This window comes from Anolis sagrei, chromosome 10 (assembly GCF_037176765.1).
Source record: "Anolis sagrei isolate rAnoSag1 chromosome 10, rAnoSag1.mat, whole genome shotgun sequence".
Lineage (NCBI taxonomy): Eukaryota > Metazoa > Chordata > Lepidosauria > Squamata > Dactyloidae > Anolis > Anolis sagrei.
In genome coordinates, this window is record NC_090030.1 from 21,304,452 (window position 1) to 21,316,666 (window position 12,215).

At 45.5% G+C, this 12,215-nt stretch overlaps 1 protein-coding gene across 4 annotated transcripts in view; it reads right to left on the reverse strand.

Annotated features, from left to right (window-relative positions):
- Positions 1-2,726: 2,726 nt before the first annotated feature.
- LOC132762895 (gap junction beta-1 protein) overlaps positions 2,727-12,215 on the reverse strand; it is a 122,263-nt gene continuing 112,774 nt past the window's right edge. For 3 of the 4 annotated variants that reach the window (XM_067471612.1, XM_060756129.2, XM_060756128.2), the window contains exon 2: positions 2,727-4,508. In XM_067471612.1, the coding sequence (XP_067327713.1) occupies positions 3,657-4,496 (840 nt within the window). In that variant the 5' untranslated portion in view covers positions 4,497-4,508 and the 3' untranslated portion in view covers positions 2,727-3,656. Of the gene's footprint in view, positions 4,509-9,320; positions 9,437-12,215 lie in introns of those variants that run through there. The other variant, XM_067471613.1, reaches the window with a different exon arrangement.

The following is a 12,215-nucleotide window of genomic DNA, read 5'->3' on the forward strand; positions in this document are numbered from 1 at the left end:
AAAAGGTCATGAGTTCGAAGCCAGCCCGGATGAGAGTGAGCTTCCTACCATTGTGTGTAGCTTTCTGTCAACCTTTGCAGCCCGAAAGGCAGTTGCATCTGTCAAGTAGAAAAATTAGGTACCGCTTATGCGGGGAGGGTAATTTAATTAATTTACGATGACATAAAACAGGGGTCCTCAAACTAAGGCCTGGGGGCCAGATACGGCCGTCCAAGCTCATTTAACCAGCCCTCGCTCAGGGTCAACCTAAGTCTGAAACGATTTGAAAGCACACAACAACAACAACAACAACAACAACAGCAATCCTATATCATCAGGCAAAAGCAGGCCCAGACTTCCCATTGAAATACGAATAAGTTTATATTTGTTAAAATTGTTATTCATTTTAATTAATTAATTAATTAATTAATTAAGAACTTTTATATACCGGTCTTCTCACCTCCTACGAGGGACTAAGGCTGGTTTACAACAAGGGGTTCATACACAATAATTTTAAAAACATCACATCAATAATACACTACATTATTGTACTGTTTTATGTCAGGAGTAATTTAGTTATGTATGTGTTTTTCAATGTGCTTCTATGTATTGCCAAGATGGATGCCACTGTGAATTGGAAATGCCATGCAGAAATGTTTATATTTTGAGGCTGTGATTAAGTGAACTTGAAAAAGTAAGATAAGGTTTGTTCTTGCTGAGAACAGAAGGGAGTTGCCAGTCTCAGCAACGGAAGATAAGCAGATGTGAAGAGGCTTTCGGTTTTGACTAGTTCTTTGGTTATGAACCAAGGGTATGAACCTTGGGAAACTATAACTCTCATATATAACTAGATATGAAACTATAACTGCACAGTATGTAGCTATGGTATTTGAAGTGGGGTCCAAGAGCATTCGTTCAATTAGTGTAAATGCAGCAAGAGAAGGGCATGGACCTTGGGAAACTATAACTCCCAGGAGGACTCCATCGCATGGAGCCATGGCATTTAAAGAGGGGTGCAAGGGCATACATTCCATACTATAAATGCACCAAGAGACTGCACAGCATGGAGATATGGCATAATAATAATAATAATAATTATTATTATTATTATTATTATTATTATTATTATTATTATTATTATGTTTTTGTTAATGCTGGATTGTGGATCATTTTATATTGTGTCTCGAATTTTGAACCTTGTTCTTTCTATGTTGTACACCGCTGTGAGTCGCCCCCGAGCTGAGAACAGCGGTATATAAGCAAAGTAAATAAGTAAATAAATAAATAAATAAATAATAAATAATTGAAATTAGTCCCAACTGCATTTATTCTCCAGTGCAAATGCAACCAGAGAAGGGTATGGACCTTGGGAAACTATAACTCTCATATATAACTAGATATGAAACTATAACTGCACAGTATGTAGCTATGGTATTTAAAGTGGGGTCCAAGAGCATTCGTTCAATTAGTGTAAATGCATCAAGAGAAGGGCATGGACCTTGGGAAACTATAACTCCCAGGAGGACTCCATCGCATGGAGCCATGGCATTTAAAGAGGGGTGCAAGGGCATACATTCCATACTGTAAATGCACCAAGAGACTCCTAGGACTGCACAGCATGGAGATATGGCATAATAATAATAATAATAATAATAATAATAATAATAATAAGGGTATGGACCTTGGGAAACTGTAACTCTCATATAGAACTACATATGAAACTATAACTGCATAGTATGTAGCTATGGTATTTAACGTGGGGTCCAAGCGCATTCGTTCAATTAGTGTAAATGCAGCAAGAGAAGGTTATCGACCTTGGGAAACTGTAACTCCCAGGACTGCACAGCATGGAGACATTGCATTTTTTTGTCGTGTCAGGAGTTACTTGAGAATCTGCAAGTCACTTCTGGTGTGAGAGAATTGGCTGTCTGCAAGGACGTTGCCCAGGGGACGGCCGGATGTTTTTGATGTTACCATCCTTGTGGGAGGCTTCTCTCATGTCCCCGTATGGGGAGCTGGAGATGATAGAGGGAGCTCATCCGTGCTCTCCCCGGGATTTGAGCCTGTGACCTGTCAGTCTTCAGTCCTGCCAGCACAAGGGTTTAACCCACTGTGCCACCGGGGGCTCCATCACATAATAATAATAATAATAATAATAATAATAATAATAATAATAATAATAATAAACCTTCTCACTTGGCTTTTCCATTCAACACAAGGCACAGACATATCGTCGAAGGAAGGGAAGGAAAAAACCCACAAAGGCTATTTAAAAAAAAGAAATTGTGAAAACTTGGTGAACAAAAGGTAATGCTTTCCCTAACAAGAGTACTTTTGGTTCCTCCCACAAATTGGGGAAACGTTTCATTGTAAACCTGGGAGCAACTAATGCCATCACATTACAGAAATGGCCAAAGATCCGGATGATTGCAAAAAAATACACTTCCCCACCATCTCATGAAACATTTTGAAAGAATGCTGGTCCTCACGCTTAAAATACGCAAAGAATGCTCTATCCTACACTTGAAGCCAAACGAATGCGATGGCAGGAGGGGCTTCCCGGATTTTAAGTGTAACACTCAGTGGAATTTAGTAAGTGTGATGAAGTGGTTAGGGTGGTTCCCGAAATATCGTACTCCCTGAATGCCTTTTCTAAGATGTTGTTCCTAAACTACATTGGTAGTCTGGGTCCAGCTCAATACCGAAATGGCAACCCCCAAATGTGCAGAAGGAAAACAGCAGGCAAGAACTGTAAAACCATTTTAATACTGCAACTGCTTTGGTACAGTGTTTTTTGCAGCAAGTGACGACTCCAGCAGCCTGGGCGCTCTCCTTGTACCCTGCTAAAGAAGAGCATTGACCTGGCACCATTTCCCAGTGGGAGACCTCCACATTGGGAACGCCATGCAAGGTAATGTCAGCAACAGGGAGAAGCCCCATCCTTTCCACGTCTCCTCGTTGCACTCATCCAGGTCACAGAAACCCTGCTGCAAAAAGCAACCACCTTGCATTGAGTATGGCTGCAAATGTTTCCTGGTGTCCTCAACTCAAGGCAGACCTAGCTTAGAAAATTCAATGTGCAAGGAACCAAGCAGTGGGTCTGAACGCCATTCCAATGACACCCAGAGGGACAAGATTGTGCCATACTGGGCTTGATGCTACAGTTCACGTTTCCCTGCTGAGCCCAAGAAGCTGGGAGTGCTATGGCCACCGTGAGTGGGAGATCTGGAGGAAACAGAGGAGAAGAAGGGGCTTTGCAGGTGGAAAGGGCAGGAAAAGAGGCATTGTTGTGCCTTAACGCTGCTCTCCACAGGCCAAAGAAGAGCAGCTACATTGAGGTGACGGTCCCCATTCCTATCACATCCACATAGGCAGGTTCTGGCCAATGGTCCCCTATTGAAGCAGGGACCAAGAGAGGCCTAGCAGTGGGAAGATGTGACTGTAGCAACGGCCACATGGCAGCATGGAGGCAACAGAAAAGGGGACTTTGGGAAGTCATGGAGAATGTGGTAGATGTCAGGTGGCTAGGGAGACCACAACAGTCCACCAAAGGAGGTATTTTGGAAGGTGGCATTGGTCATGGAAGTACGCATGGCAGTGCGTGAGTGTGGCAAGTCTCAGGAGCCTCAGGGGCCCACAGAAGGGGGTCCCACTCCTCCTATGTTCTCCAATGGTCCTCAGCAGGCCGAGCAGCGGTCCCCCTTCTCCTGGAGCCCCGAGTTTCGCCGGAGGATGTCCTTGAGGGAGCCGTCCTGCTCCGTCAGCAGCTGGTTGATCTCGTTCTGCTTGTACTCGGAGGAGAGCTTGTGGCCCAGGAAGGAGCCCTTGCCCGAGGAAGGGTTGTGGGGCTTCTGGGCACGGCGGGCACAGGCCCGGATGAGGAGGTACACCACCTCGGCCACATTGAGGACGATGCAGATGCCAGAGGTGGCCAGCATGAAGACGGTGAAGATGGTCTTCTCGGTGGGCCGCGAGATGAAACAGTCGACTGTGTTGGGGCATGGGTAGACGTCGCACTTGACCAGGCGGATCATCTGGTAGCCCGGGTAGACCATGTAGAAGATGTACATGAAGGTGGCCTCGAAGATGATGCGGAAGATCACGCTGCAGACGTAGGTCCACCACAGCGAGCCAGAGATCCGCATCTTGTGCTTCTTGACCTCCTCTAAGTGCTTGGGGTCAGCATGGCCGGTCATGACCAGGAACTTCTTCTCTTGGTGCTGCTGGTAGGCCACATGCATGGCCACCAGTAAGGCTGGTGTGGTCACCAGGATGAGCTGCAGGGCCCAGAGACGGATGTGGGAGATGGGGAAGTAGTAGTCATAGCAGACGTTCTTGCAACCGGGCTGTTGTGTGTTGCAGGTGAAGGAGGACTGCTCATCGCCCCAGACGCTCTCAGCCGCCACCACCAGAACCATGATGCGAAAGATGAAGACCACCGAGAACCAGATGCGCCCAATGGCTGTGGCATGGCGGTTCACCCCAATAACGATGGCATAGAAGCCCTCCCACTTCATGGCGCCTCAGGCCTGGAGAGGAAGAAAGGGGAAAAGTCCTGGTTAGGGATCAGGAATGTGGCACAGAACCCTGTCAGAGATACATGGAGAAGCGTTCCTTCCAGAAACTCCTACGTCCTCCAGCATAACTGAAGTGCACTTGACACTTTGGCACTGTGAACTCATATAACACTATGCAACACAATTTTTTGTTCCTGTGTTATAAATGCCATTTCCTAATTGGTTCTGTCGTAAAAACATGGGAAAGGTTTATTAAACTGCAAAAACTTTGTTTCTGTGGGACATGATCAAGGGTCTGGAGAACAAGCCCTATGAGGAGCGGCTTAAGGAGCTGGGTATGTTTAGCCTGAAGAAGAGAAGGCTGAGAGGAGATATGATAGCCATGTATAAGTATGTGAGAGGAAGCCACAGGGAGGAGGGAGCAAGCTTGTTTTCTGCTTCCTTGGAGACTAGGACACGGAACAATTGCTTCAAACTACAAGAGAGGAGATTCCATCTGAACACGAGGAAGAACTTCCTGACCGTGAGAGCCGTTCAGCAGTGGAACTCTCTGCCCCGGAGTGTGGTGGAAGCTCCTTCTTTGGAAGCTTTTAAACAGAGGCTGGATGGCCATCTGTCAGGGGTGATTTGAATGCAATATTCCTGCTTCTTGGCAGAGGGTTTGACTGGATGGCCCATGACGTCTCTTCCAACTCTTTGATTCTATGTCAGAAAAATTAACTAGGTATTTTTAATTACAAAAACGTGGGTCGAGAACTGAAAGGGTTAAATGAACGCAATGACTCAGCAAAAGCTGCAGCTCTATATAAGCAGGTGTGCCTGAAGCTTAGTAGCTGTCGGTTTGAGGTAAACCTCAGTGGGAGAAAGTCTATGAGAAGGCCTCACAGTGTGAGGTAGGCCTTAGTCGGTGAGAGAAGCCTCTGTATGAGGTAGATCTTAGTCTGTGAGAAGGCCTGGTGTGAGAAGCTACCGTATATACTCGAGTATAAGCCAACCTGAATATAAGCTGAGGCACCCAATTTTACCACAGTAATCTAGGGAAACATATTGACTTGAGTATAAGCCGAGAGTGGGAAATGCAGCAGCTACTGGTAAATTTCAAAATAAAACTAGATACCAATAAAATTATATTAATTGAGGCATCAATAGGTTAAATGCTTTTGAATGTTTACATAAAATGTAATTCTGATTAGATCATTATTCTAACCATTAATATAAATGTGCTTACGTATCTTTCCAATAATAATAGAGTAAAATAATAAATGTAATAATAATAATAATAATAATAGAGTAAAATAATGGAAATGTAATACCAGTAATTATAGTGTAAAATAATAAACATAATAATAATAGTAAAATAATAAATGTAATAATAAAAATAATAGAGTAAAATAATAAATATAATAAAAATAATAACCATAACCCAGTAAAATAATAATAATTATTTATTTATTTATTACTTGCACTTATTAACCGCCGCTCTCAGCCCTAGGGCGACTCGTGGCGGTAAATAACTTTGACTCGAGTATAAGCTGAGGGGAGCTTTTTCAGCCTAAAAAAGGGCTGAAAAACTTGGCTTATACTCAAGTATATATGGTAAGCAGGTGTGGCTGTAGCTTAGTAGCCATCAGTCTGAGGTAAACCTCAGTGGGAGATAGGTCTCGGTCTGTGAGAAGGCCTCACAGTGTGAGGTAGTCCTTAGTCTATGAGAGAAGCCTCTGTATGAGGTAGACCTCAGTCTGTGAGAAGACTGGTGTGAGAAGCTACGGTGAGATCAAGCCTGATGTTGAAGGCCTCGTGTGTAAAGCTCCAGTGTGAAGGTTGTGTTACTTCATTTGTGTTATGGAAACCTTGTTCTTGTAAATAGTACAATCATATTATTCTGCTGTAAAGAAAAACCTCCTATGGAAGAGATAATATTGGTCTGTGTGTTTTTGTTTTTATCACTTTGGGCTACTCGTGTTGGGTCACGCTGCTCCTAATAAGTTACTCTGCTGTACATTTATAGAGATGGTATTTTGTTAATAAGCCCACTCACCCAGCGGGACATTCTTTAGCACATTTTGCTCTAGTTTTTCAATGAATATCTCAACCAGTCTCAACGAATTCAAGAGTTTGTGGCAGCCACAAAACTGGAATGATCCAGAGGAGGGCGACTAAAATGATCAAAAGTCTGGAGAACAAGCCCTATGAGGAGTGGTTGAAAGAACTGGGCATATTTACCCTGAAGAAGAGAAGGCTGAGAGGAGATATGATAGCCATGTATAAATACGTGAGAGGAGGTCATAGGGAGGAGCAGGCATGTAGCCGGGGGGGGGGGGGGAGGGGGCTTGGGGGGCTTCAGCCCCCCCCCGAAATTCTCATGGTGCTTCACGAAAAGGCCTTACTGGTGCATTATTTAAACTGTTATGTTTATTCATATCATGATCTGATCACCATACTCAATATATCCCATATACATGGGGGTATTGGGGTAATGATACAAAAGGTTTGCTAGGGTAAACCCTCTTTCACTCAGACTCAGCCCCCCCCCCCGAAACTCAGCCCCCCCGAACCCCCCCCCTGAAAATCTTTTAGCCCCCCCCCCCTCCCCGAAACGAAATCCTGGCTACGGGCCTGGGGAGGAGGAAGCAAGCTTGTTTTCTGCTGCCCTGGAGAATAGGACGCAATGGAACAATGGCTTCAAACTACAAGAAAGGAGATTCCACCTGAACATGAGGAAGAACTTCCTGACTGTGAGAGCTGTTCAGCAGTGGAACTCTCTGCCCTGGAGTGTGGTAGAGGTTCCTTCTTTGGAAACTTTAAACAGAGGCTGGATGGCCATCTGTCGGGGATGATTTGAATGCAATTTTCCTGCTTCTTGGCAGGGGGTTGGACTGGATGGCTCTATGATTCTACCTACATCTGCCCTGTTTTCTAGCCATGGAGCAGTACTGCTTTGAGATCTCTCTCTCTCCCCTTCCTTCCTTCCTTCCTTCCTTCCTTCCTTCCTTCCTTCCTTCCTTCCTTCCTTCGTTTCTTCCTTCTTCCTCCCTTTCCACCTCCCTTTCTTGCCATGAGAACTATGTGCCTTGCAGAAGAGATGGATCAGACAGAGACATTCATTCCATGCTGAGCAGTTCTTTGGACTGAGCGGCAACAAATGAGGATTGTCCGAAGTCTCCCTGCCTCTCCTCCCAAACCAGGACCCCTCCAATTCATAAATGAGTACAGCAATCTCAATTCCAGACAGTTCCATTTCAAAACCAGGCATGGGAGATGCTTTGAACTCCCAGGATCCCCAAGCAGCATGAGCTGTAGTCCCAAAAAAGGAACTTTCCCAGCCTCATATTGGAGAAGAAGTGCAGCCAAGTTGCCTGTGAAACTCAGGGAGCACTGGCCCACAAAACACGACCTTTTCCTTGCTCGTTGAACACAGGGCTTTGGCTGTGGGATTCTGGGAGTTGCAGTGCAAAAGAAGATACACTTCTTAGGAGAGCATCCTCAATCCATACTATCACAAACAACCCCATACAGACCGTTTGCTAGGGAGAGGCACTAACAAGATTGAGGATGAAGGGGAAAAGCGGGAAAGTGGGAGACGGAGAAACCGGGACATTTCAAAAACAGACAAAATGTGGGACAGTAAAGGAGTAATCGTAAAGGATGTTTCATAGAATCATAGAGTTGGAAGAGACTTGATTTCAAAATAAAACTAGATACCAATAAAATTATATTAATTGAGGTATCAGTAGGTTAAATGTTTTTGAATATTTACATAAAATGTAATTTAAGATTAGACTGTCCAACTTTGATTAGACCATTATTCTAACCTTTGATGTAAATGTGCTTACATATATTTCCAATAATAATAGAGTAAAATAATAAATGTAATAATAATAATAGAGTCCAACCCTCTGCCAAGAATCAGGAATATTGCATTCAAAGCACCCCCGACAGATGGCCATCCAGCCTTTGTTTAAAAGCCGCCAAAGAAGGAGCCTCCACCACACCCCGGAGCAAGGAGTTCCACTGCTGAACGGCTCTCACAGTAAAGAAGTTCTTCCTCATGTTCAGATGGAATCTCCTTTCTTGTAGTTTGAAGCCATTGTTGCATTGTGTCCTAGTCTCCAGGGAAGCAGAAAACAAGCTTGCTCCCTTCTCACTGTGGCTTCCTCTCACATATGTATGAGGTAGTACAATCACATATTTATACATGGCTATCATATCTCCTCTCAGCCTTCTCTCCTTCAGGCTAAACATGCCCAGCTCCTTAAACCACTCCTCATAGGGCTTGTTCTCCAGACCCTTGATCATTTTAGTCGCCCTCCTCTGGACACATTCCAGCTTGTCAATATCTCTCTTGAATTGTGGTGCCCAGAATTGGACACAATATTCCAGGTATGGTCTAACCAAAGCGGAATAGAGGGGTAGCATGACTTCCCTGGATCTAGACACTATGCTCCTATGGATGCAGGCCAAAATCCGATTGGCTTTTTTTACCGCCACATGACATTATTGACTCATGTTTAACTTGTTATCCACGAGGACTCCAAGATCTTTTCCACACGTACTGCTCTCGAGCCAGGCATCGTCCCCCATTCTGTATCTTTGCATTTCGTTTTTCCTGCCAAAGTGGAGTCTCTTGCATTTGTCCCTGTTGAACTTCATTTTGTTAGTTTTGGCCAATCATCTCTCTAATCTGTCAAGATCGTTTTGAATCCTGCTCCTGTCCTCTGGAGTATTGGCTATCCCACCCAAACCAATGACCAGATCCCCCTCCCTTCTGCTCCTAATGCCCTTAATATGGGTCCAGGGAGGCCCACCTGCCCAGGAGGGTTTTACCTTCCTTTCTTCCTTCCTTCCCTTCCTTCCTTCCCGAAGCAGCCTCCGTCTCCTTCTCCAGCTCTGTCTCCAGTATCTGGGGCCCCCACAGACTGTGCCTTGCACCTCGGGGAAGTCATATGCTGCTTTATAAACTCTTTTGCATACAATGGGATCTTTTATCGGGCCCCAAACAACGCATTTTAGCATTCAGAGCGGCGGCTGCCCGGACTTCCGCCCACCCTGGCCAAACAAAGTGCCTGTGTTCGCGCCATTCCAGGGCACTTCGGCTCCCACCGGCACCTGGCCCCGGGCCCTGCCAGAGCAGAAAGAGACCCCCGAGGAGAGGGACCCATAGGGGACTCCACAGTTGTGAATGTGGGGCAAAGAGCATGGCACAAAGCGGATACCAACATTGCTGGGGTCCGTGCCCTTGGCTGGGACACATGGCAATGTCCACAGAGGAGGAGGGAGAAGGGAGAGTTCAGGCCGGCTCCTGGCTGGCTCTGGGGTCAGCGCATGGGAGGCTTCATGCGCACCGGCTGCCTCTGCTCTGACGCCGCTTGCCGTCAGCGGTGCCGTGTCCGGCGCATAACGACCGCCTTCCGGGATGTAAGGCAAAGCCAGGGCCTGGTGCCAAGGCACACAATGGGGCCCTCAGTCCTGGGCATCTGGGAGCACGACCCTGCTCCAGGTCCTCTTTTCCTTCCTCCCTTCCTTCCTCCAACAATCACACAGATCACCCTTCCGCTTTCTGGCTATAGCCTCAAAGGATGGAGCCACTCGCCCGCCATGTGGTCCCCAGAAGCCAGCTGAGTCAAACTGTTGTGTGCCAGAACTGATGCCTTGAATGCACACTCCTCATGGGCAACCAGATGGATGCATCTAGCAAAACGCAGGGGAATGAAAGTGGACATCCATTAATGTGGGATTCAATGCTAGCCTAAACTCTTTACAAAGATTTACATTAAAGTCATGTGAGACATAGTAGAAATCTGACTATTTATTTATTACTAGCCGTCCCCTGCCACGCGTTGCTGTGGCCCACTCTGGTGGTCATGGGGGTTCTGTGTGGGAGGTTTGACCCAATTCTATCATTGGTGGGGTTCAGAATGCTCTATGATTGTAGGTGAACTACAAATCCCAGCAACTACAACTCCCAAATGTCAAGATTCTATTTTCCCCATACTATTTTCCCCAAACATTTGGGCATATTGAGTATTCGTGCCAAGTTTGGTCCAGATCCATCATGCTGTGCTCTCTGGATGTAGGTGAACTACAACTCCAAAACCAAAGGACACTGCCCACCAAACCCTTCCAGTATATTCTGTCAGTCATGAGACAACTGTGTGCCAAGTTTGGTTCAATTCCATCATTGGTGGAGTTCAGAATGCTCCTTGGTTGTAGGTGAACTATAAATCCCAGTAAGTACAACTCCCAAATGTCAAGGTCTATTTCCCCCAAACTCCACCAGTGTTCGTATTTGGGCATATTTGGGCATACTGAGTATTAGTGCCATGTTTGGTCCATATCTATCATTGTTTGAGTCCACAGTGCTCTCTGGATGTAGGTGAACTACAACTCCAAAACCATAGGACACCGCCCACCAAACCCTTCCAGTATATTCTATCAGTCATGGGAGAGCTGTGTGCCAAGTTTGGTTCAATTCCATTGTTGGTGGAGTTCAGAATGCTCTTTGGTTGTAGGTGAACTATAAATCCCAGCAACTACTACTCCCAAATGACAAAATCATTTTTTTTGAGTGAAGGACATACATTGGGTTGTTAGGTGTTGTGCGTCCAAATTTGGTGTCAATTCGTCCAGTGGTTTTTGAGTTCTGTTAATCCCACAAACGAACATTACATTTTTATTTATATAGATTATTTAATTTGGACATTTGTATCCTGTCCTATCTCGGCCTCCGCAGAGGGACTCAGGGCAGCTAACAACCGGCACACCATGATGTCCACAACCAAAAGCATAAATATACAATTTAAATAAAAACAATATAAAAATATCCAAATAGTCACCCATTTAAATCATTGTCCTAAAAACAGTCCGTCATGTCCATTAAAGCCATCGCTTTGCCAGCTGGTAAACCTAGTCTGCAAAGGCTTGATTCCATAGCCAGGATTTCACTTGTTTCCGAAAAGTCAGGAGGGATGGAGCTGATCTATTTTCGCTTGGGAGGGAATTCCACAGCCGAGGGGCCACCACAGAAAAGGCCCTGTCCCCTGTCCCCACCAAACACAATTGCGATGATGGGAGGACAACGGGGAGAGCCTCCCCGGATGATCTTAGGGTCCTAGGTGGATCGTAGCAGGAGATCTTTACTAAAATCTAATGCTTACCTTTTGAGGCCAAACTATAGGTACGCATTAGAGCTAAAGCAAAAGGGGAAGCTACTCCGGGAGCTCCTAATTGAGTGACCTCATCTCTAATTTAATGGCCACAGCTCAGTGCTACAGGGTCCTGGGATTTGTAGTTTGGTGAGGCATCAGCATTCTTTGGCAGAAAAGGCTCATGACCTTGTCAAACTACAACTCCCATGACTCCATATAATTGAACCAAGGAAAATAAAGTGAATGGATTCTACAGCATAGATACACTCTAAAGAAGTATTTCTCATCCAGGGAGTCAGGATTCTGGGGGGGGGGGGGGGGAGGTCACGAGGGGGTGTCAGACGGGTCACCAAAGACCATCAGAAAACACAGTATTTTCTGTGGATCATGGGGGTTCTGTGTGCCAAGTATGGTTCAATTCCATCATTTGTGGGGTTCAGAATGCTATTTGATTGTAGGTGAATTATAAATCCCAGCAACTACAACTCCCAAATGACAAAATCACACACACCCAACCCCACCAGTCTTTAAATGTGGGCATATTTGTGCCAAATTTGGTCCAGTGAATGAAAAT